This window comes from Nipponia nippon, unplaced genomic scaffold (genome assembly GCF_047370975.1).
Source record: "Nipponia nippon isolate SJK-2023a ecotype South Korea unplaced genomic scaffold, ASM4737097v1 scaffold_4, whole genome shotgun sequence".
Classification (NCBI taxonomy): domain Eukaryota; kingdom Metazoa; phylum Chordata; class Aves; order Pelecaniformes; family Threskiornithidae; genus Nipponia; species Nipponia nippon.
Window position 1 is genome coordinate 123,465,847 of NW_028262358.1, and position 26,164 is coordinate 123,492,010.

Sequence of the window (26,164 nt, forward strand, 5' to 3'; positions counted from 1 at the left end):
AGTTCCCAGAAGATGTTTGAGGATAAAATAATCGGGGAAGAGAACAGCATGCAAAAGGGTGGTAGCTCAAGGGTGTTGTAATAGCTGGTATTGCCTAATTCTGAGCGTGCGCCCATGCTCCTGGAGGAGATGATACCTGCTGAAAGGGGGGAGGTTGGCAAAAGCTTGGGGGAGAGAAAAAAAAGTTAATTAAAATGTTTGTTGAAGGACAGCAAGACTCACTCTTCTAATAATGGCAGAGATTTGGGAGAAACTTCCAAATGCAAATTTGAAAAGTCACCAGAAGTATTTAGGAGAGCAAGTCCCGGTCTAGTGGAGGCTTGGGCATTTCGGATCCTCTCGTATGCACGCTGAGAGCTGTGCTCCAGAGGCCAGACGTAGATCCCTAGAGGTACGCGTGGATCCCTGCGTATTTTGAAAATTACGCGCATTTTTACGGTGGCTTTGATGTGATTGTCGCTCTTTAAACACAGGATGTAAGGAGCTTGAAGATATCTTCTGCTATGTGACAGCATCACTTCAGGCAGGTGGGGATGGACGGCCGCTCAGTGGTACCGGCAGTCGTAACCTCGTGGCTTCAAAAGAGCTTTGAAAGCTCACAGCAGCTGAGCTGCCGAGTTTCCTCTTGCACTGCGAGCTTTCAGCGTGCAATCTCCGTTTTGAACGTGGCATTCATCTGAAGTATTCATTAAGATGGGGAATTATTTGCATATTATTAGCATTATTACATGGAAATAAAGCTGCTGCTGGTTCTTCCCTCCCTCCATGTATCTTTCATCACCCGCCTTTATAACTGTTCTGAATCCTGTTTGTTGTGTGACAAACTGGGCTGATAAATCTCGTTACTCACTTGAATGGCTGGGAGACTCATTGCACATTACTGAATTTTGTGAATTATGTAATAAATGCGTAATTAAAATCAAACCCAGAGCTTCTTGTGGAACCTTATAAAATTCCGTTCATGATGAATTATAGAGAAATGTACATGGGTATTAAAATTGAAGCCTAATTATTTGGATTTATTTTTAATCAATATTTAATATGCTACCTATAAGTTCCTGCATACCCACAGCAAATCTGCTACTGCGGCTTTGCTGGAAAGCACAGAAAGTGTGTGTGTGTGCGTAGAGAAAGATGTTTGTTTTCTTTGTGCTTCATATTTTAATATTTGATTACAGAAAGGAAAACTCCCCTGAGCACGATGTGCTCAAAAATTTCTTCAGCCAAGGGAGGTGACTGCTAGGAGTCTGTTTTGCCCAAGCCTTTCCCCACTTGATCACCTTTGAATATTGCGGTTTATTGGAGGAGGATTGGAGTCGTAGGAGATCATTCACTCTAATGGAGCACCGCTTGGTTGTTCGCTCATCAAATTGTCATTAAAATAATTCTGAAGATCTTTTTCGCGATGTACTTCTGCAGTCCGGATTCTTACTTAAAGGCAGCTGCCCAAGCTGCTGTCAGGTTTAAACTTGAGATGTGCTAAAAACTTATTTTCTACGTGCTAAAATGGGCTTTAGAGATATTTTCCAATGCCTTGGAAAGAGAAGGGATGTTTTTAAAGCAAACAGTCTGCAAGCCCGGTTTAATTTTGAAAGGTTTGTCTCTTAAGTACGAAATTGAATAGAAGGGATTTTATTCCCCTAAATCCCCGATTCTAGAGAAAGCAGCTTGAGATCTCAGTAAGAGAATTAACACACGGGTTAAACTTACAATAAGAAGCGGTACTTGGAAAATGCCTATTCAGATGCCGTTAAGGAAATAATAGCATTAGTTCTTGTCGTGTCAGTGTGGATTCCTCAAAGTGCCGGCTGCCTGCTGACACGCGTACGTTATATGTTGCTGGTCTGGGCGTGAAATTGAGGAGAATGAATATAAAGATGGCTTTTCTGGGAGGCAATTCCTTTGAATGTTTAAGCCGGTACTTCTGCACACACATACGACAGGTAATTCAGTATGACGAATAAGCCACTAATAATCCCCCCCGATGCTGTTGTTTGTGACCGAGATGATCTTAATTGCAGCTGTGTAACTGGTAAAACGCCTTTATCCTAAATCAGGAATACGTTTTCTGTTCCTGTAAGCAGATTTCTATTCATTTCTATCATCTGTTAGAAACATAATCCTTTTTTTTTACCTGTTATTTCCATTATGTGTTTTGATGAGCCGTTTGTTGTTCCACTGTATATTTATTTTAAAGTATATACATTATAGCCGTCATTTAAGATAAAGCATTTATTGTCTCTTGATTTTTTTTATTTTTTTTTTACAATTCATGGTAATCCAGAATGATGAAACAAAGCATTATTTTCAGTTCCTTGTGTCTGCCATTTCATAATCATCCATGTGTATCTTTATTTTTAGCTTAAGTGAAAGACATGAAGCATTAAGGCTGAATTGGGGTTATTTTGACATCATCTGATTTCGTCGTAGAAGGTGCTATAGGAGATCATCGCAGTGAAAAACTTCCAACAAAATGGTAATGAGAAAAAGAAAGGCTTCTCTTGTGCTGTCATTCCTCTGTTTCTTTGCCTTCAGACACAACTACCGCTTCTTTACACAGCTTCTCTTTACTTTTCTGCAGGGTTTGCTTTTGCATCATAGTCCTGGGTATCCTGTAACTCCCCCAAAAGCCGGTGCTTTGGGAGCAGAGGGGAGGTTAGGCAGCATTTTACCAAGCAAAAACCCGCAGGACTAAGAATGATGTAAAGTTTTGCATAGGCAGATAATTGGCAAACGTAGCAAATTGGTCTATAAATTAACAACAGTGGAGGGAACAACGTAGGCATGTTCTTAAGTCGATATTTCACTTCATAGTTGAGTGCATGTCTGAGAGTACTCCTTGAAGCTGGAACTTAAGGAAGAGGAAAAAAAAAAAAATTGCTTTACAGATGGGTTTATCACAGAGAGTATTTGCTGTGTTTCGGCACAAGATATATTTAGGGTGTACGCGTGAAGCTTTTGAGAGAACTTTCTTCACATTTTGAAGTGATAGACACGTGCAGCTAACGCTGTCTGGTTTGAGTTGCAGCTAAGTAAGCGCTCGTTTCAGATAGAGTGTATGTTTTAGCATAATGTTGCTCGATACTTGCTAGAGTAATCTTTTCAAACTGAATGATCTTACCATTCTGGAGGACAGCAATATATCATAGTAGGTAGCTTGCAATTCAGGATTAAAAAAAAAAAAAAAGTCCTGTAAAAAGGAATTAATTTAGAAGAGCCACACTGAATGCATCTAAGTATACGCACATGAGAATTTTATTGTGCATACCAGAAAACTGTATGTATCAGGTTACTGTACCATATATTTTTCTTATTCTTGAACTGCTCCTTGCATGAAATGCCTCATTCTGCTCTTCTCTGTAGCTGTTCCTTTCGTACTCCGTAACGGGAGTTGCTCTCTTCTCACAAAAAGTGCTTATCCATATTATATGTCTTTTTAAATGTGTCCATTTAACTTAATATTTAACAGATCAAAGTCACGTGTATGATATAATGTATCCACTTATGTCTAATCGTTATTTGATGTGATCTAGCCTTTTTGTACTTAATTTTTTTGTGCCTTTTATCTCCCAGGATATTTTTTAGATGACAGTGTAAGAGTTGATTGACACTTGAAAGTAGACTGTTTCTTTTGGAGTACTTCTGGGTTTATTAGTTAGCAGTATCCTTTTACCAGCACAACTAACGGTGCACTTACAGCATGGAAGGATGTCTTATCCCAAACTAGATACCCCCATTCCTGTTCCAGTATAAAGTGTAGTTACGCTGATCTATTTGCACCTGCCTGTTCAATATTTTTTTAAAGGCTTTGGGGTGGTTACTTTACCCTGCTGGGATTTTTTTTTTCCAGCTGGCTTCATTTATCTAGAAGCTAGGTGTCCAGTCTGAGCTACTCATCTTGGCTCCCTCCCAGCTGACAGCACTGACACTGCGATGTGTCCTCTCCTAGCAATCCTGTCCCTCCGTTGCCTCCAGCTTTGACTGGATACCCACCTCTGACAGCTGACGTTCGGTGGGATGAACGCTGCCTCCCCGTCAGCAGAAGCTGATCTCCGAACACGCTCTGGTGCCTTTGAAATTCCTTTCTCTGGGGGCGTAAACTACGATAACCCACTGAGAGCTGCAAAACTGCCCCTGCTACAGCAGGACGGTGTTGGCCCCGCAGCGGGGAAGTTGGTATGCCGATTCCCGTGCAACACCTTGTCCTGAACCTGAGCTGTGTGGCCAGTAGTCCTAGCAGGGGGATGTGTGTCAATATTTACTTTAATCAAAGCCATCTGTTGGCATCCTGCCTTGGCCAAGGGAGGCCTTTGCCTGTCACAGTGCGGGTTTTAATTTTTTTCTTCTGTACAATGCAATCTCCACAAAAGCCATGGTTGCAGGCAGCCTTAAACCGCTTGGGCTTTCCAGGGTCAGGGAGCCATATGGAAAGCTTTACGTGCCGACGACGGGAGCACACCATGGTTTGGGGTGGGAGCCCTGGGAGGCTGCAGTCGTACCGTGTGGCATTGCTGCCGTCAGATTCAATGGCCACAAGTAGTGCGTGCTTGAAAGCAGCTGATGGTTCAAGATGCCATTTCCAGTCATCCAGAAACCCCAGGAGAGCACTCTATTGCAATGGCTTTACAGAGGGGGAGAAGGAAAAAAAATAAAATCCTTTTTTAGGGTAAAATCCTCTCATCACTGAAATTACTGGAAAGACTTTCATCAGTGGCTTTACTCTCTGTGGCTTATGGGTCTTCTTGATTAAATGCTGTATACTGTAGAGGGAGGAGGTCTGTGCCACTGGGATGCCACACGTGATGGGGTATGGATTTCCCAAGCAAACCCCAAAGACAAGTCAGTTCTGGGTGCAAATGAGCTCAGTTGCCAGAACCGTCCCTTACAGTTGTGCTTCTTGCAGACAGGTCTGAAACTCATCTCTTCTTGGTTGTATTCCACTCAAAAATACTGCATCTAAATATAAAGCCAAACCCCTACAAGTATTGTTGGGATGCCAAGAATTCCCCTAGTTTTATTTTGTCAAGAAAATACTATATTCCTCCAGTTCTGCTGAATTTTATCCTCCAAAAAATGGGAACATGAGAGTACACCAAGTGGAAAAAAATCCTGTTGTACTTAGAAGCAGATTTTTGTCAAGTGGTTCAGGTCCTGTAGGTGTACAGCATTATTTTAATTTTTATTTCACCATTTCAGCTTTAATTTATTGATAATGATTAGTTAATGTTTGAGCATTGCTATTTATTTAATTCTTTTCTTTTCTTTTTTTTTTTTTTTTTTAGGTCTGAAAGGTTTTTATGGGTGGTGAGATGTTCCAGTGCTTGGATCAATGTGTTTCATTTAATGTTGGGAAGGAGTGGATTTTTTTGTTGTTTGGTTGGGTTTTTTTAAGTTGCTGTAATTATAAGTCAGCATAACAGATCCAGGTGAGGTGTATCTACGTATATAAACACGTACAACACCGTATGTGCGCAGAGCAAATGAAACCATCCCAGGGCAGAAAAAGACCGCGAGGAGCTGCCACAGAGAACAGTAGAGGGAAAATGATGAAAATGGTGATACACGTGTGGACCAAACGCAGCTTCTTTTAGCAAGGAAGCCAACTTCCATGAAAGAAACTGGGATGTTGGGGATTTGCTTCGCCAGCAATGCTGCGTCAGCTGGAGCTCACCTGAGCCTGAGGTTTAGCAAGGTTTCTGCTATGGTGGGAATGACACGGAAGAGGAAAATCTCTCTCCTGGGCTTAGCAGGCGAGGCTGAAGCAGCATCTGCTGGAACGGCGCGATCTCACAACGCTAAAGGTTGCAAAGCCTCAGGTGAGGTCCCAAACACCACGCAGCACAGTGGGGAGCTTTGCTGCTGGCTTCGGAATCGCTGGGATTTCACCCCTCGGCCAGAGAATTGAAGCGTGCTTTTAATTTCCTCCTGTGCTCAGGTCTGTCCTTGTTCAGCAGAGCGCTAAATCCTCTGCCTGAGCACTCGCAGTCCTCTGCCAGGACAATGTGAGAGTTGTCATGAGCTGCGTTTCAGGCATTGCGTGAGCCGGGAGCGGGGGGGGGTGGTGGATTTCAAAAACAGATTATATATATATATGTAAAAATAAAAGCATCCTGGGATTTCTAGACTGAGATCAGATGTGATGCGGTTTGGATGATGACATCCTGACAGTAACCACATGGACAAACCTGTGTAACGATGCTTTTCCTTCGCTGCAGCCCTGCTGTCCCCAGCCATAGGATTGCTTTATAAAAGCCCGTTCAAAATAACTCTGCTTTCCGGGATATTTAACTTGCTCTGTTTTCATTTGGCGACTGCTGAACCTTATAAAAAAGAGAGGTTTTTAACTTACATCCTGGTGTGTATCTAGAGTTCAGATATCTGCGCAGAAGATTAAGCAAGTTAGAGAGAGAAATTAGCTTTGATCCCTTTCTGCCAGCATAGGATTATTCCGCATCGTACTGGTTTTGAAGTTCATGTCTAATCCAGTTTTACACGTCTCAGGGGACTGGGCTTCTTACGACTTCTGCGAAACAGTTGTGTGGTGTAACCTCTGATTTAGAGGTACTTACTTGATCCCGAGATTCAATTTGCATTTCCATTACTGCATCCCATTTCATCCTGTGCCGTATACATAATGTCACTGCTTCGTGGTATATGGCTTTCAAAGGCATGTGGATCATTATCGTGCTCATGCTATTTTATATGCTCGCTACACACTTAGTCAAACTATATGTATTTAACCCCAGCCTTGCAAACAACTGTGCGTGACTTGTGTGTACGTCTTCAAACTGTTGAACATGTTTACGTACGGAAGGGCTCGTAGTGCCTGGTGTGGATCATAGTGCACGGAAACAACTGGCATGAAACAAAATTAAAAGAGCCGTATGTGCAGAAATATTGCTAATCACGGCAAAGAGGAGGGTCGTGTAACTGTTTTCCAGCAAAGTGGAAGGTTTAAATGGTCAGTCCTGAGGTTTTTTTTTTAATGCACTGCGATTTATGCATGATGAGTTTGTAAAACCGTAAGTTTTCTTTCTAATAAATGTGTATTTTCAGGCTTAAAAAGTACTTGTCTGTGATCCTTTGAAGTGCCTTTTTGCAGGCATTCGGTGTTGGCAGTACGCTCAGGACGTTTTCTCCTGACGTACACCGGGCATCGCAGCAGCAGACCAGCAGCGCATTTAAGCACCTGATCTATTTTAGGTACGCCAGCAACGCCTTTGAAAATGACAGCCTGTTTTGCTGGACTGCTAAAAGCTTGTTCAGAGCCGTGTAAGGGTGGCACCCGGATCAGTCCCAGGGACATTTCAGGAGCTGCCTTCTGGAGCAGAAAGTACTGGAGAGGTCAGAAATGCGGTTTATACACCAAAAATGTGTTTTATAGGTCAAGAGTTAAAATTTCAAGTTGTGGTACCTGTATTTTAGTGGCAAGCCCGAGAGATCCCAGAATTGAACCCTCATCTCTGTTCCTGCCCTGTGCCTTCAGCCTTTATTCACAACTTGCAGCATTATTTCAATTTTCTTAAATTATTTCAATTTTCTTAAAAGAGTGCAGACAGCACCACAAGGCAAAAGTCCTGCAGCATTTCTAGAGGGGAAAGCGAACAAGCGGAAGGACGATAAAGGAGGAGTACAGCAGATAACCTAAATGTTATTCTGTGTACACTGAGATGGATTTTTTTCAGATCATCTACAGGGTTAACTGTATTACAGTAAATTAGTGTGTGGAGACACTTGGAAATATATGTGTATTTCAGACAGTTTTTAGCTGTGTGAAGGATGCATTCTTGCAGCCTGGATGGCAGAAAATACCTTGCTTGGATAACCCGTACTATTTTCATTTTTTTCACTGGCAACAGCTCAGCACAGTTGTGGGGTAGAACCCAAAGCCATCCCGATGACATTTAATGAACCGTCCTCCTCCCCCAAGGCTGCTCTTGGCAGAGAAATGCCATTAGTCCTGATGGGAACCAGGATATTCAGGGATTTCACATCACCCGTGCAGAAAAGGTTGGTTTGGAAGCGTCCTCTTCTGTCATAACATGGCTTTGACCAGACTATTGCATGCTCCTGCCACCAGGAGCGCCTTCTATAAAAAACTAAGATGTTTTTAAGTAAATCAGTGCCGGAAGATTGCAAGGCTGTCAGAGTGACTTATCTCTTCTCCCTTGGAAATGGCATTTCTGGAAGATCGTGGCGGATGCTGCTTTAGCAGGACGCCACGCGCTCGTCCCCGGTGAGCAGTCTGGTCTGAATCCTGCGGAAGGTCTTCAAGAGATCTATCGGCTGCCCTACTTAATTTAAAATGTTTGGGTTATTTTTTTTTGTTTTGTTCTCATCACTGTAGTAAAATTATTTTTACGACCCTTTGGGTATTACCTGCTTTTATAATCTTTCTATAATTAAATTTACAAATCCGCTTTTGAGCTAGTGATGTATAAAACCTTGCAAACGGGATCCTTTGTGCGTTAACCTATATTTATGTTACTTTTATTCCTTCTGGCAGTAATTATCCTGGCTCTAGGCCTAGGATTAATCCATAAGATGCTGAACGTGCTTGAATTTTTTTCCCCCTTCTCTGTGGCAAACTCTCTCATCTTACGCAGAGCAGAGCAGGGCATTTTTAAAACCGCTTCCTATGAAGCAGTTTAACTATTGCCCCTCTTATGTGATTCACAGGAAGAGCCATAGCAAAGGTTAATTGATCCTGTGCCATGGATACAGAAAGGAGAAATGATTCAGCCTCCGTCACGAGGAAGGATTTACGGGAGGCGCTTGGCTGTTTCTGAGCCTGATGACGCAGCTTTCACTGCATGGCCAAGAGACCGTCACCCATCGCTGCTTTCTGGGAGTTTGGGGTTTCAAGCTGTAAAAAGGCTGGGTATGTTGTAAAAGCAGCACAGGGGCTCCTGTGCTGGTCTGATGGGGCTGATGGACCGTGGTTTTGGAGCTGTTGGGCATGAGGCCATGCTGCCCTGTCCTCCAGCACATAGAATCATAGAATGCTTCGGGATGGAAGGGACTTTTAAAGGCCATCTAGTCCATCCCCTGTGCAATGGGCAGGGACATCTTCAACCACATCAGGTTGCTCAGAGCCCTGTCCAGCCTGGCCTTGAATGTTTCCAAGGATGGGGCATCTCCCACCTCTCTGGGCAACCTGTTCCAGTGTTTCACTACCCTCATTGTAAAAAATTTCTTCCTTCTATCTAGTCTGAATCTCCCCTCTTTTAGTTTAAAACCATTCCCCCTTGTCCTATCGCTACTGGCCCTGCTCAAAAGTCTGTCCCCATCTTTCTTATCAGCCCCCTTTTGAGCACTGAAAGGCTGCAATAAGGTCTCCCCGCAGCCTTCTCTTCTCCAGGCTGAACAACCCCCCTCTCTCAGCCTGTCCTCATAGCAGAGGTGCTCCAGCCCTCTGATCATTTTTGTGGCACTTCTCTGGACCCTCCCTGTGCTGAGGACCCCAGATCTGGATGCAGTGCTCCAGGTAAAGTCTAGAGTCTACATACTATAGGTGCTAACCTATGGGGCACCGCAGTCCTCAGTAGGTTAGAGCTGCATACAGGACATGCCAGGGGAGTGTTGTGTCTCTCCATCCAAAAATAAAGACCTCAATGACCTCAGTAGAAGCAGGATTTCACCCAACTTGATCCAAAAGTAGGGCAAAACCCTGTGGACTTGGTGCAAGACCCCTTTAGCATGAGCAAAGCAATGGCAGGTGAACATGTGGTTGCTTCTCATAGTCGTTAACTTCTGCAAGTCCTTTCGGGTTTGCTGAACCTAGAATAAACTGGGTTTTGTTATAATGAAGCACGCTGAACCCTGACTCCTGTGTTATCATGTGAAAAGAGAAGTAGCATTTCTGGCATCTTCTAGAGAACATCAGAAACATTGGTGTGTTTTTTTCCTAGATGACGTTGAGTAGCAACTAGTCTTACAAGGATGGGAGTTCTACATTCGACCTAAACCATGCTGGGGGATGTATTACTGTGTGAAGCCAAGGACACCTTAGAGGACACAGAGAACACAGCACTTGGGGTTTGAGGGTTTTTTTCCCCCCATTAAGCTGAATATAAGCTGTGATGACTCAGCCAGTTAGTACTGACCCCAGTGGTTCCTGGATCTGGTTCAAGAGTTAGCCTGCTCCAGGGATCGTTCCCAAATGGCATTTTAGAAGCAACTACTTTCTTTTGGAGAGAAACAGTAGGATGTGGCTGTGCCTGTTAGCACCGTGACCGGAGAATGGATCCTGGTCATGTCTGTCCTGCAATACCTACTTTGGCAGACTGGATTGTGGACCCAGCTGCCTTCATGGCTACTGGTCCTCTCCAGACCAGTAAGATCATTGCGATCTGAAGCATGGTTTTGCAGCCTACTTGATTAAAATTTTATCTGGTCATGTCTGAGAGAGAGAGAAGTCTTGGTTTTGTTTGTTTGTTGTGGGTTTGTTTGGGTAACTCTTCATAAGTAGGGAGGAGCATTGTAAGTATTTCTCAGATGTTAGTGTTAAAATCCACTGTCTGCAGCATGCTACAGGATCCTTCAAGAAATCATGGAGGGTACGTGCCCACCGTGAAATACCTGGCTGGAACATCTATTCATTGTCTTACCATAGAAGATTTAGAGGCCATCAAAGAGAGGTACCAACAGCCTTCTGGAAACAGGAGTGGGTGTTGTGTGAAAAATGAGCACAGCCCTTGTCATGGGCAATCCCCAAATTGCAGATGGCTGGGGAAGGACAGTTCTGGCACAGGTTGCTCAGAGAGGTGGGAGATGCCCCATCCCTGGAAACATTCAAGATGAGGTTGGACAGGGCTCTGAGCAACCTGCTCTGGTTGAAGATGTCCCTGCTCACTGCAGGGGGGTTGGACTGGATGGCCTTTGAAGGTCCCTTCCCACACAAACCATTCTATGATTCTATGACGTGTCCTCTGCTCCTGCTCCTCTGATGCTGGCCACGTTACTGATCGGACCTGCTGTAGCCCTTTTCTGACAGCACATCCTTCTTCCCCTCCATGAGTTGACTAGGAAGGAGGAGGCCTTGTGGAAGACTTGGTGCTCTTTCTGGGCATCAGCATCTGGAGGTGCTCCTCGTGGCTGAGCTCTCTTTGGAGACTGGGCCCTTGGACAACACGCAGCCATGTCCAAATAGTGGTCAAGGTGGCCTCAACAAGTTTGTAGCTTGAAGCTTCAGCCTTCCTGGAGCCCCAGATCGATGCAGCACCGTACTCTTTGCTGCTGTGTCAGGAGAGGTGCCACGTGCTGTAGCAAACGTTGCCTGTTGGGAATTTTTCCTCAGCAAACCTTTCTGGAGTCATTGATTTGCAGCGTGTTTGAGCCAAATTTAAGCATGGAGCCACATAGATCTGAATTTAGCCGTGCTGGCTGTTTTCCCTAGGAGGAGGGATCACGGGGATGGATTTGATTGCCTCGGAAAATTAGTGTTGATTTCAGTGAAGAATATTTTATTACAGTGTTTGCATTGGCATTCTCTTCATAGGATAATGGCTAAGAGTTTCCAGTGTTCCCTGTGCTTGTGTGTATTTAATGATTTAATCTATTCCTTCTGAATACTGGCTTGGAAAAAAAAAAAAAAAAAGGGCTGGCTGCCTACTCTCAGTATCCCATCGTAAAATAAAATCCCTAATTCCAAAGGTGGAGTTGCAATTGAAAAGGAAGAAAACCAGTCTTGGAAAGTATTAAAACTGAATAATATGCTCTAAAATAGACACTGGCCATGGCGTTTACTTCCATTACAGAAGAGAGTGAGGCTGTCGTGCTTTTAAAAATCAGGATGCTGTTATTTCCATCCCGTAGTGTGGATTTAAAAATCTGGATTTAGGCTCACTAGTTTGAAGCTGGTTGCTGCTGAGGGGATGCTCAGTCTTCCCTCTAGCACATTTAGTGCATTGAAGAGCCCACAGTCACCTGCCCGGGGAAAAAAAGTTGGAATTTTGCCCATGTAAAGTCCTTTTTAAGCTGAGGCTTCTGCTGTGATTTTTAGGGTACAAGCACTAACAGCCTTTGGCCTTTGCTTGTCCAAGTACAGTTTTACAGGGCAGAAACAGTGCAGTGCTGTCTGATATCCGCCCTACCGTATTCCCAAAATGAGCCCTAGTAATAAGTGATGCTCTCCGGAGAGGTGCCGAAGCCTCGTTAGGCACCGATGGGTAACGAAGGATGTGTCCGCAGCACCAGCCCCTCCAGGAGCGGGTCTTACCTCCCTGTAATTTACAGAAGCGAGCGTGGAGATCCCTTTTGCTCTTCTCTTTTACAAATATAAAATAACAAGTTGGGTGAGCTACTGGCCTTTAAACCATGTTTTCCCCTGCGTGGGCTCTTCACCCCTCCCCTTAAACTCCCTTTAATCCCCTTAGGCACCGGCTCAGCACAATTAAGGTTTCCCTGCCCTGAGGACCCAACCATATGCTGCACCCGTGGGGCACGTGCGAGCCGGGGAGGTTGTTTAATAGCATCAGGCAGTTCAATCCAGTTCAATTTGGGCTCTGACTTCCAAAGATCAAGGCAAGTAAGAGTTACCGCTGCAAGTCGTGCTCGGGAGTCTCCCATATCCCCGCCGGCTGTTTTTAGCAAAGGATGGCTCGCAGCAAAGGTAGAGACATCCAGGATGGGGCAGGAGTGCAGCAAGCTCACCAGCTGTGCATTTTAACCTGCCTGTGTTTATGACTCGGAGCCTGAAGATTTCCCTCGTCTCCCTTCTCCGGCATCACTCCAGGCCACGGGAAATTTTGGATCAACGGGAAATATCTTCAGACAGCTCCAGCAAGTGAGACCGTAATGAAAAAGGCTGCGTGGTGCTAAGGCTGGCGTTGGCCACTCATAAATTCAGCGCTGTACCTGTTACACCAGGCTGCCACGTCTGGCACCAAGGGGAACAAATGTAATCAAATAAAGGTATTTCAGACACGCAAGTTTGGCCAATTAAAATAATAATGATATGCTGGAGCTAACGAGACGGAGGCTGTGCTTTTTGGGGGCCAGGGCATGCATCCAGCTCTGCTTGCAGAGCTTCTGGTCAAGGATGTTGCTCCTTTTGCTAAGGACTGGGAAGAGAAATAAAGGAACCGATAGGAGGGGAGGGCTAAGCATCGCTTAAAGGTTATTGCATGTTTGGTGTGAGACCTGAGCCTTGATTCATGGCATCACTCAGCTGGCGGGGAATCCCGTCGGGGGTTCACAGCAGCGTATTTCTGGATCAAGAGTACCAGCCAGGCCTTGTTACCTCTGAGCATCTCCCTGAGCATCTCCCCTTTATGAGAGGAGCCGGCTGGTCGAGAAGCACGAGCAAAGGAGTCTGGATGACCGATCGCTATTGTCTACTGACTTCAGAGTCTCTCCGTGGGCAGCAGAAGGGCTCCTTTATGGCATTATGGTTACCAAAGCTGCCTGGAGGAGGTTATTTAAACAGCAGTGGTTTGAACCATGCTCTTGACATTATTTTGCTCCATCTGCAGCCTAAATACCAGCCTCTTCTCTGAACTGAATGACTCTCATGGTTAGTCGCATGCTTTTAACGTGCAATCGTTCCCTTCATAAGCTCCTGTGCCATTTAGAGCTGCCTAGCCTGATTCCTATAGCAAGACTCCAGCGTATACCAGACCCTATATAAGAAACACAGCATTTCTGGAAGCACGTGTAGACATAGGGATTCAGGCTGGATCTGCTGCATGAAATGAGGACACACAGAGCAGGACAGGGATGCTTTGAGATCGTGGTGTTGAGATCAAGGCTGTTTCCCTCTTGATTCTGCTAAAATACATATATTTTCCTTATGTACAGTCCTGAGCCACGTGCATGGCTCAGGAGAATGAAAATCTAAGATGCAATAAAAGTGATAGCTTCCAGTACTGAACAAAATTTGGCTTCGTAAGAAGCAACTTATCCATCCACGTGCTGGTTTCTTTGATTCTTGTGGGCAAGGGCTGGTGCATCCAAATGTGGTGGCTCAAGGTGTTACTGTCCCAGTGCTGTACCCTGTCCCTGTGCCAGAGGCAATGTCTCATCTCCTTGGCTTTAACGGGTGGAGAGCTGGGTCTGCGAACATGCTGCATGAGGAATTGCAGCAGCAGAGGCTGAAGCACGCCAATCCCTGGGAGGTGCAAGAGCTCCAGAGGTTCAGTTCTGTGCATGGCTTTTGGAGCCCTCCTGAGCACCTCCTGAGACTGTGTCTCATCCAAGAACCTTGCTGCAATTTGGTAGAAATCTGCCAAAAATGCATTGTGCTACCTGTCCCTTGGCGGTGGTAGCGCTTGGGTCCTTGGAATCTGAGCTGGGAGCATCTTCCTGGAGGGGACAGAACTGACCTCACTTGGTCAGCTTGATATTTCTTGGCTTTCCTGCAGAGCTGTTGGGGGTCATCTCTGCTTGAGGTGCCATTCTCCACTTGGCCAAGCTCAAGAGATGGTGGTCACTGTAAAAAATGTCCTAGTCTGGTCATATTAGCCAAGCATTACATTTTGTCAGCATTACGTGTCCATGGGAGGATGGTGGACCTGGCATGAAGCTGTGGGGTTTTTTCATAAATTCAAGCCATCAGGGTGAGTTTGTGCTGGGTCAGTGAGGGAGCTGTGGAAATTTTGATCCAGTTCAAAGTAACCTGAAACTGGATTTGCGTGTTAGAATAGAACAGTTCCAGTTGGAAGGGACCTACAACGATTGTCTTGTCCAACTGCAAGATCCTGTGGCTTTAACACTGCTGTCAGCTGGGGCACAGTGCAGATACTTGCAGGATTGTGAAATGGCCCTGTAGGGTTGACATTTCCCTTTTCCACACCCCGGAGTAGAGCTTGTAGAAGAGATGGGCTGTTTTCCCTCAGTTCCTCTGCAAGCCTCAGCCCTACCAGTCAAATCAGTTTAAAAACACCTTCATTTTTGACTGAAGAGATTATTTGTGCGAAGAAGCACTTGAGTTAACAGCACCAGGAGCTCAAGGTAAGTTTACAGCAAAAACTTGCACTTCAAAAACGCGGTGCGTCTTTTTCAGCTAGACAAGTCTACTCTCACCTAATCCTTAACGGCACGGAGTAATTGGTTCAAGAGACAAGTAGGTTTTGCAGCAGGAGGAGCGACGAGGAGTTTGCAGAGAAGGGTTTGAGCTGATTGTTCAGGGGGAGGACTGCAGGGCCTGTGGACGTTGAGCAGTGATGGTGAGAGTAGTTGCTTTCCTGTTGGGTGCGCACATGGTACGCCACGATGGTGTTCGCTATGTGTGGGGCTGGAGTTTCTGCCTGTAAAACGCTGGTTGTGGCATTGTGTTGTGAAAGGGAGAGGTGGGACAGACCAGCTCATGTTAAAAGTCGGGCTTAGATGTCTGCCCATTCTCTGCTGCATGAAGCGTATTCTCCTGTGGATGTCTTCTGCTCTTTCTTCATTATAAATGCGTTGCTTTGCAAACTGCAAATGTGATTATTAAATGAGTCTTCTTTTTTAAGTGAGTTTCGAAACCTTTTGATGTGTGAACAGCCCCGTTGTGTGATTCCGTGGCCACAAAAAAAATGCTTTTTATTTTCAAAAGGAGAAACTCAAACCTGGGGAGAAATTCCCAGGAGGGAAATTTAACAGCTTTCAAAGCATTCTGCAGCACTTTTTCTTTGTGCGTGGGCAGGAAGATTTCTCTCCCCTCAAAACAGGCAGGCTCCTCTCTGCCAAATCCCTCTGGGCTTTGAGGTAGATAGCCTCCAGACCTGTGGTCCCTTCTGATGGTGCCATGAAGTTATCTGGACCACAGGAAGCCACCAACGCTGTGATCCAGCTTGACAAAGAAGCTTCATGATACTTCCTTAGCCGTGGTGATAGCTGGGGTCTTCCCAGTGTTCAGGGATCCCAGACATACCATGCTCAGAGTCTATCTGGCTGTGTCAAGAGCAGCAAAGGGTGTAGAGCAGCTTGGGGAGCTGCTTAGCCCCAATGGAAGCGCCTCTTGCAAGGCATGCCACAGCTTGAGGACTTCTAGAGCCTGGTCTAAACAGCCGTTCCCCACCACTTGCCTTTCCGTGTGCTGCCTTTTCAAATAAATAAATAAATAAATAAATAAATAAATAAATAAATAAATAAACGAACGAACACATATTCCTGGGGTGAAACTCTCAAAGGCTTCTGGCATCTAAGAGAACTAACAGCGAGTACCGCCCAGGGTGGTGGAGGGGGAAATTTCCTGGTGTCATCTTGTGCAGCTGCTTTGATTTGCCATCCCATGGCTCCAGTCAAGCAGATTAAGACATGAGAGCCTGTGGGACTTGGAACTGGTGAAAAAACCAACGTGGTCTCTCGCTGCCAAGAGAAGAGGCCTGACAGCTGTCCAGATGGTACGCCAAACCCAACCGTGCTGCCCGTGGTAAACCTCAACCACTTCTTGTCTGCCGAAGAGCAGGACAAGCCGCGGCAGCCGGGCTCCTCTCCACCTGGCAGCGGTGAGTCGGGATGCTCAGCTTCTCAGAGGAGAGCAGTAGCAGCTCCAAAGGCCTGCTCACAGCTTGGAAACATCTCCGATTCTTTCGTTAGATGTTGGATTACATTGGGATGTAGCAGTCTCCTGCTGAGCTTGCAAGAGATAACAGACTGTGTCCCCGTAAAAGCTTGCAGTTGAATGAGAAGCGATGGGCAGATGAGGCGACTTCAGATATTTCCAGCAGCCCGATGCATGGACATTTTCGTCTTCTGGAGTGAGAGAACGGCATGGAGATTTTCATCAGTATTGCCCAAGAAAGCACATGCTTCATCGCAACGCAGTTCGGAGCATCGACACAAGCAGGCACAGGGAGAGCCCAGGTTCCCTCTTCCAGGAACGTGCAACAGCCAGAGCTGATGCCAGAGCTGTCAGTGAGCTGCCAGGTGGATTTAGGTCCCTGTGGTCCCTTCAGTCCCAGGATTTTCTGATTCTGAGACCTCTGGGGAGAATATCACTAGCTAATGCAATTTGAGACCCATCACTCAGTGAAACCCCATGGGAATTCATCACCAACTCCTCTCACCTTTGCTGAGCCCATTGCTTTTGCTGCAAGAAGAACTGCTGTGCTCAGGTGTTTATTCCCATCTTTTTCTTACACCAAAATGTTTGTTTTCAGTGAAGAAATGGCATTGCGCATGATGAAGCCCTGGCTGCCCTCGCAACCACCTCGCCATGCGTTTGTCCTGCTGCAAACCCAGGTAGTACCACGGTCCCGAATGAGGCATCTCCATGGCAGAGAGCAGACAGGCAGGCGAGGAGCGGATCAGTTGGGGAAACCTCCCATAGATCGAGCTGTGTGCGAATTTAGGGGTCGAGTAAGGATAGAAAAGAGGCTTCTACGCCTACACGTAGGAGTCTGCTCTAGGGAAGGAAACCTCTGCAGCCTCTGCTGGCTGCATGAAGATACCTCCATTAGCTGCAGTGGGAGCCTGGAGAAGGGACTCGGACATGGATACCGGTGGTTCACTGGGCTGCGACCCTTCCTGGCAATTATGTCTGCTTGCTTTGGTGAAGCCCCAAGAGCTTCGCAGCGAGGGCGAGATGTGAAGGAAGCAAGCCCCGAGTGGGAGTCTGTTTTTCTACCAACTCTGAATTCAAAAGAAGCTGTGAGCATAGAGACAGCTGAGCGGCAGCACAGCCTCCGCTTTCCTTCTGCACCAAGAATTATTTCCACTGAAAGGGCTGTTTTGCATTTTTTTTTCTAATATTAATTTTCCATTTAACAGTGTCACTCATGAAGCTCGGGTACAGTGTGTGATTATTCACGTCTAAGTGCAAAAACCCAGGCTGGGCATTACGCTTTCCTGTGCTAGAAGTTCCTGCCAGGTTAGTTTGTGGGCAGAAATATCTTTTTCCACGTTGCTGGGAGAATCAGCATTGCATAGAGGATAAAATACTTCACTGAGTCCTGGGACATATGGATCTAGCATTCAGCTACCCAGTAACCTCCTGCTAAGTTTTTGGGGACAAAATCTGGTGCCTATTAGATGGTTGTGCTCTGTCTGGCACAGCAGGGCAGTCTGGGTGTTATTTTTATAGCAGTGTTAAATAGCTCTGTCTACAGGTTTTTGGAGGTAGGAAGGAGAGGGCTGGCAGTTGGCCATCTTAAGTGTGACTTGGTGGATTATCCGTGTTCAGGGTCATGTAATACAGGAGATGTTGTGTGGCTCTGCAGCCTCATGTGTGGCTTCATCCACCCCTGGCACTGCCTTTCTCTGATGTCCTGGTGTTGGGCAGATCTCCACGGGCACTGCCTTTCTCTGATGTCCTGGTGTTGGGCAGATCTCCACGGATGTTTTCAGTGATGGATGTCTTCGCTGGAAACATTCACATTTGGTTTAGATGAATCCTACCCAAGAGCTGTGATAGCAACCACTGGTTGTGCTTACAAGAGGGGTCTTAATGGTGTAATGCTTTACCATATGAGCCTTTTCATGAGGCTCATTGGTTACAGTATCTCCTAGAAGAAGGTCCTGCCTGGAGACATGGGAGAAGACTGCTCTGAGCTTACAGAATTGGGTATCTGGGCATGAAGGGTGACACATTTGGGCAGCCAGCTCTCTTTGAAAGTAGGCTCCTAAATAGCTTTGAGGACCCAAGCTCAAGTTCACATCAAGGGTTTGATGGCCCAAGCATGGAGAGTGTCTTGTGTGATATATTTTGACGGGTGGCTTGCACATGGCAATTCCCTGGCATCAGCAAAGCTGCTTCCCCAGGCCTGTCCCTACCTGTCCTCTTTTGCTTCCTTACTTATGCAGTACTCGTTGCTGTGGTATCAAGCTTTCTTCCTCACTTAAAATAAACTGTTTCCCATTGCAAGGATATGTTGGCCTTTTCTTTAATAAAAAGATGTATTTCAAATGGATCTAATCCCCAAAACTTGTGCTCCATCTCAGCATTGCTTCCCTGTTTTAAGTTATCACGAGTATTTATGAAACACTCGCTTCTGTTGACCCTGGCTGTGTTTTGTGCTGCCCATTCCCTGCAGCCGTTCTCCATTTCAATGCTCGCAGGCTATGGAGTTGCAAAGCACAAGAGATGGATATTGCCCAGCCAGTGCCCTGCAGCCTAGAGACCCTGTAATCCTGCTTTACTTAAAACCTGCAGTCCTTAATTCAATCGAGTGCAATACTAGAAGAAAATTGCATTAGGTTATGCCTCTACAAGTGAACACACCTATACATGTTAGTGGAGACTTGCAGAGAGCTACTCATCCCATCTTGAGGCAGGCATCCCAGGCTACTTCCAACCACCGACCTTCCTGCTCTCCTGTCCTACTTCACAGCTTGTCTCAAACTGGAAATAACAATGCCTCCAGGCTCTCACGGCCCGTCATCGTCCCCCAACCTACGCAGCATTTGAGAGTAGATGTCCAAAAGCACTTGAAGTGCTGACTTTGTACAGGCTGCTGTTCTGTTTCTGCTGTGAGCTGTCCTGTCACACAGGCTTGGGAAACAAAGTAAGGACTACCAGGTGGTGGAGCGGCTTAAAAGCCTCTTTTGTTTTCTTTTTGCCCTTGAAAAGCAAAATGATGTCATGGAGGAAAGGTGAAGGCACGAGAAGGCTCCTTGCGACATTGACACCCGAGTTTGGGAAGTTAATTGCATAACCTGCCTTTGCCACGCTCCCAAATCCTGTGTCTTGGTAGCACTGTATCAAAAAGGAGGATGTGGAGACTCCAGAGCATCATTCAGACATTTTCTAGCTCTACTTAATGGTGTCCCTGTTTCTGCATCATGGTGGTCTCTATCATATGGCATCCAGCACAGAGTTCACAACACATGTGCAGATGAATTATAATGACTTGAAAAATAAGATCTGCGCAAGGAGTCTTGGGGCAAGTCTTGGGGGCAGGTCGGCAAGGAAGCGATTAGCTTACAGGCTTAATCAAAGAGAAAATTCTAATAAGATGTTGTGTTTTCTGCTAATAGCAATGGGGATGCAGCCACAAATGAAGAAATGCATCACGCATTTTAAACCTCCTATACAAGAATTTCTGCGGGGAGGATAATAATGGCACAAGCTCAACGAAGTACAAGGAGGTACTCTGAGGCAAACGAACTCCCGCGGATAACAGAGAACAAGGAAAGAAAACGAAGGGGGAAAAAAACAGCTGGGTTGGAGCAGAACTGAATCCTGGAAATACTCCAGGCTTTGGAAATTGGTAGGCTCCCGGTTCTTGATGGATCCCTCATGGAGCTTAACAAAGACTGGAATATAAAGATATGTTAATACCTTTTCTTTGGGAGTTGTTTGTCTTTGTTGTGGACTATGGGACTTTACCGTCAAACCTAAAAATAGGGATAATTGGTGTAATCCTAAACCAAGGGAACATGCCAGCTGACTGCACAGATTAAAAGCCTGTCTCCTCAACACCTGGAGGTCGTGGGGTGACAAGCAAAGAGGATATTTTTTGAATGCTGCCCCCCTGATCATCAGGTATGATGAAATAACAGTGGGTGATGTGAGCGATGGATGGATGGACCAATTTGGAAACCCATTGGCCTTCATGAGAGGCACTCTGGGGACGGATTTCTGTCCGTGGAGGGGAGACCTTATTGCTCTCTACAACTACCTGAAAGGAGGTTGTAGCGAGGTGGGGGTCGGTCTCTTCTCCCTAGTAACGAGTGACAGGACGAGAGGAAACGGCCTCAAGCTGCGCCAGGGCAGGGTTAGGTTAGACATTAGGAAAAACTTCTTCACCGAGAGGGTGGTCAAGCATTGGAACAGGCTGCGCAGGGAAGTGGTTGAGTCTCCATCCCTGGAGGTATTTAAAGAACGGATAGATACAGTGCTCGAGGACATGGTATAGATGGACCTGGCAGTGTTAGGTTAACGGTTGGACTTGATGATCTTAAGGGTCTTTTCCAGCCTTGACGATTCTATGATTCTATGATTCTAAGATTTCAGGAAGCTGATACCTTCTCTGGAGGTCAGCCCATAACTGTGGGTTGCTGTGGAAGATAGATAGCCATTCACAAGGGAAGGAGGTGACTTTTCTGTCTGAATTTAAGGTGTCTTAAACTAGCTACTGCTGCCTTCTTGCTATAGATGCAACCAATGCAGACCCCTGCACTCAGGCTGGAATTCCCTCTTACTTTTAAAAAGGAAGGCTGGCAGCACGCTCTTTGCAAGAGGTATCCAACTCTGAGGTGCACCTCCACGTTAGTCTGAAAGAGGACATCTCCACCAATGTCCTTGCAGCAGGGGTGGCCTTTGTTGCCTGCTGAGAGCCATTGGCATGGGCTTGAATCCTGTGTTCAGGCTTTTACCCATGATGACAGGATTATTTTTTCTCTTTAATCAGTGCCAGTGGGATCAGAACAAGGACTTTGTGCTGTAGAAACAACTGTTTGCAAAGAGCCTTCATCAAGGAAGAGCAGCTCTGCAGGGTCCTGCTGGTCACCAGTGCCTGGCTTCAACCAGGATCTTTAGGTACCATCCAGGATATGTTGAGATCTATCATGCAATCCAGCAGACAACATATAATTTCCTTACCATGGCTATACTAGCACTGCCATCCCAAAGAAATCCTAGGCACATCCAAACTGCCTGCTTTGATGCCCAGTGGGACCAGGGACCATTCCCAAGAGGCAGTTTGGATGTGACTATCCTATTCTGGATGCCAGGAGAGTTTAATAGTAGAGGCATACAGCGGAGGCTGTAGAAGGTCCCTGAGTCTAGTTTTCTCCTGGTGCTGCAACTGTCTTTACTCGTTGGCAGCAAAAAGAGTCAAAAATAAAACCATTTAGTGAAGAATTGAGATTGTGAGAGGCTAGATGGGTGATGGCTGTCTGATTCATCCCGTGTCTATGTCCTGGCAGGGGCAGCCAGTTTGGGAACACAAAAATGGGAAGCAGGAGGACTCAGGGCTGCAAAGGGGATAGTGGTCCATGCCCAGACCATCCTATGGCTGGGATGCAGATCAGCAGTGGCCCTAACCAGCCATGAGGCTGGAGATTTTAAAGCTCTTCTGGGCAGAGTCCTCATGCATAGCATAACTGAGTCTTCATTAGGGCTGGTAGATGCTACTGAAAAATTAATAATGCACTTACAGGTCTTAGTTAAGGAGTCTGCTCTGGGCAGTGAGTGAATGTCCCTACTGACGGGGCCTGAAAACCTGGAGAGCTAAGTGTTGGTTGCTATTTATTCCCTTTTATTTAGCATCTATATTTAATGCTTCGCCTCTTTCAATGGCTTTGCAAATATGAACGAATTAATTGGAAAGTTACTGCAGTGCACATAACAAGCAGAGCCCTGCTAATTAGTCGGGGTGGGGTGTTCACGTATCTCTGTTCAACAAGCTATTCTGAGTATCCATGTTTACTTTCTTCTTTCCACTCCAAGTGCTGCTTTCAGCTACGTTTCACTGATGGGGGAAATCCAAGATTCAGCAAAACTGCTTTCTGAAGGGTTTTTCTTAGAAAGGAAAAGCAGACCCTCTGCGCTCTAGAAAGAGGAGTTACACTGATGCATTTAATTTCCTGATTTAAAATGAGTTCAACTTGTCCTTTTTTCTTCCTTTCTCTTTCTCTTTTTTGAAGACTGATCAGATAGCATTAAAAATATACCTGGCTGGGAATGTATCTCTAATTAATTGCATTGCAGCAAATGAGACCATTTCAATAAATCTTCCATGCACATTTTAGACCTTAATCAAGTGGTAACCTATTTGACAGTGCATTGCAGTGAGCTAGGTAATTTCACCCCTGTTGGAATAAGGCTTATTCCATACAACTGATTAATGAATTAGGAGCTGTAGGTCATTCTGTTATTACAGTCACTGTGAGGTGTGTTTCTCTTTTGCATCCATGCCCAAGAGATAGTTTTCCGAGTGTCTTCCTCTGCTGGATAACTTCTTGCCTCTCGACCGTATCCATCCAAAATCTCCCTGTAATATTAGTGGGAATATGGTGGAGCAGGGAATGAATGCAGGGGGAAATTAGGTTGCTTTCAGTGGGTTATCCTGAATTTGTGGCCAATAGCACCCTCCAGTCATACAAAAGTTGATGAGAACTGAGCTTGCTTTCTCCATCATCGTGGCTTCAACTTGCACCCTGCTTCTGCACTGGTCACCTGTGGATAATTCGGTGAGTTCTCCTGTGAAACAAATGGAGCCAGTCAGAATAGTCCATATCTGTCTTACCTCTCTGAATGGACACCTCCAACTTTTCCTAGTGACCTTGATGGGAAACCCTACAGCATCTCTCCAAGGAATCTTCAGACACGTAGGGTTGAGAACAGCCCTGAGCTCTTTCTTGCTTTGTAACTCAGTAGATCATCCATGGTTTGAGGATGGCATTGTATAAATTAGCATTGCCCATGTAGCCTTAAATATTATTTCATTGCTGTAAGAGTTTCAGAGTCCTCTAATCTCTCTTTGTACTGCTGAGTTTCCTGCAACCCTTTAGTTTCATATGATATGTTGCCTTCAACTCCATGTAGCAGCACAAATAGGACTGAGATGCATAGTTGCAAAAATGAGCCAAAACAATTGAAAGTAGCCCAAATAAGAAAAAAAAGAAATGCAGAAGGGGTAAAAATTACCCAAATCCTAGTAATTGTTAGGGTTGGGGATTGAGTAGTTGCCGGAGGTTGTTGGTTGGTTGGTTGGTTGCATTAGCAGCAAAAATACATATGTCTATACTGTTGGAAAAGACTTACAGCGTCTTGGACTCCTACTCATTTGTGAACCTGCTTACAAGCCCAAGAGGCTTGTCCAGCAATATAGACATATGTATGTTTGTGGCTTTGCAGACAGAGCCAGCCAACAGGCTGCCTAACTTGGGGTGTGTTGTTCATGCCCTAAATCCCAGCTGTGACCTCTAAACCCAGGAGAAACATGTCTCTGGACCCCTCCTCATCCTTGCTGCTTCATCTTCTCTCCGGCCATCCTGGCAGCAGGAATTCCTCTCTGACTCTGCCCTTTTTGCTGTGCAGAAACCACCAACCCCTTCTTGGGTGTTTCCCCTCTGAAGCCCTGCACCGACCCCTTGGATGCTCCTTTCCTGGCTCTCCTGGTCCTTCCACCCCCTCTGAGACACTGCCTCAGCCCCCTGCCTCAGGGGTGCTGATGCTTTGTAGCCTCCGGGGAACACCATGGTGTTGGGCTCATCCCCGTCACCGAGATGTTTTGACACGGCCGTTACAGAGGCCGGGGAGATGCTCTGCTGGAGGGAAACGTGGCCAGCACACATCAGCTGCTACACAGCCGCCGCTTTATCCGGCATCAGGCTCGGATAATCCCCTGTGCCTTTAAACATGATGCACATCAAAGCCAAACAGTGCAGAGGAATTCCCCCTTCCCGCTCCCGCCTCCCAGCCTTCACTCCCTCCTTTTTCGTTTAAATTTTAGGAACCGGAGAGTGGATTGCAGCTGACACAGATTTGTAGCCGTCTCCATGGCTACAGAGACAGGCGAGTTGTATGTGGAGCGTGTTCATTGTTAAGTTTCTAATTTCAGCGAGGTCGCTGGATGGTTTTTCTCCTTTTTTTTCCGCAGCTCGGAGATACCCTGGAGAGGGATGAGAGCTGTCAGCGCCCCTGCCTCCCCCTGCTTCGCCAGGCATGCTCCCTTGCTGCATCCCTACTATCCTCGGAGCAAAAGCACTGGAAGCCAGCCTCCAGTTTTTGAAGCCTCGCTGTTTTTTCCCCATCTGCCTGCTCCTCTAGGTATTCGGCTCACGTCCACCTCGGCAATTCCCACCGTTCCCTGAATTTCCTCAGTGCTTTCTGAGATCTCACCTCCCCTCCTTGCTGCCTCCTTCTCTTGCTTGCAGCCTTGCAAGCACAGACATCCCTGAGCGCAGATCCACCTCTGTGCACAGCCAGTGGGATGCTGTGCAAAGGTTAAGGTGCAACAGGCATTGCTGGCCACTTGCACGTGCACACCGTAAAGGACACCCCTTATGTGGTTGTGCTGGCAAATTCTGTCCGACAAGAAGGGGTACAGCATTACCCGTGTCTTGCATGGGGAAGAAGTGGGATGTGGCCACCTGTTTTATGGAGTTTGAGGTGGCACTGGTGTTTCAAAAGCTTTTGACCTTCCATTCTCACCTCGAAAAAAAAAACCACACCTGCATGCAGACTTGGGAAATTTTAAAAAAACTTTGTTTAAGATGAGGTGGAATTTGGTGTTCCAAATTAGGTTTAACACTGCCTCCTCCCCTCAAGTCATCCTGTGATGTGTTGCGGGGAGAGAGCTAGTGTCCCTTGTGCAGATGCTCTGGAGCTCAAGTGACCTTGTTCGTGTTTCCCCACGACTGTGGGGTCTCCCTCCCTCTTCCCAGAAGATGTGGATATTCAATGCACAAACGTGGCTGCATCTGCACAACACAGTGCTGGGCTCTACATCTCTTTGATGATGAGTAGTAACCCTGATGTGCTGTAATCATCATCTTTGTGGTCTTTTCTGTGTTGTAGCCTGCCAGAGTGACGTATCTGTAGGGTGAAGCTGAAAGGTTGTGTTGCTTCTCTCAGGGAACATGGAGGTGGCTGGGCTGGTGGTGGAAGGCTGTGCTGGATGCGGGGAGGCAACCTGCTACGATTTGTCTATGCTGTCTACTGGGAATGGTCGCTGCCTGGGAATTGTTTGAGTCAATGAGAGTTTCCATCAGGCAAAACCATGTCACAAACCCTGCTAACCATTAGCAATATGGATCATCAGTTTCCCAGAGATGAAGCATGTGCCCTGTTTTAGTTGGCTGTAGGGGCACCTATGCAGTCAAGAAGAACTTGTGATAGCTGGTGGCATAGAGGGGTGTCAGGATGCTGGCCCCAGTTTGCCCAGTCTGGCTAAACTCCATGAGCAAGGTCAGGTCCTATCAGGGAGTGGATGTGCTCGGGCTGTCCTCCTTAGTGGCTTGGGTTAAGCTGGTCTTGTAGCAGAGAGTCGAGGCATTGAGTTTTAGCTCCAGAACAGGGCAAAGAATGGGCAACTGCTATGGTCAAGGTCATGAGTGATCCCATGAACATTGCCTTGTCCAACACTTCATGTTTGTCCAGCACAAACCCCCCCTACCTCAAAGCAAAAAAACCCACCTGTGTTTGACCCATGTGAGAACAAGCGTGCTGCAACCTGCAAAGCAGCTTCTCTTTGCCCTCTTCTCATCTGGCCTCTTCTTGTCTTTTGATCCCAATACGAGACTTCCATTGGATACTCTATGGATTTGACTTTCTCCTTGTTTTATGAATGGT

General features: G+C 46.2%; 1 protein-coding gene across 3 annotated transcripts in view; it reads left to right on the forward strand.

Moving 5' to 3' along the window:
• Positions 1-26,164, forward strand: part of XKR6 (XK related 6) — a 183,381-nt gene that overhangs the window by 48,496 nt on the left and 108,721 nt on the right. Inside the window, exons 2-3 of one of the 3 annotated variants that reach the window (XR_015708375.1) lie at positions 2,362-2,476; positions 5,283-6,975. The exons of 1 other annotated variant lie outside the window; for it this stretch is intronic. Coding sequence is in view for 1 of the 2 variants with exons in the window: in XM_087775528.1 (XP_087631654.1) it covers positions 5,283-5,345 (63 nt within the window). In the remaining variant the exon portion in view is untranslated. Of the gene's footprint in view, positions 1-2,361; positions 2,477-5,282; positions 6,976-26,164 lie in introns of those variants that run through there. One more of the 3 variants, XM_087775528.1, reaches the window with a different exon arrangement.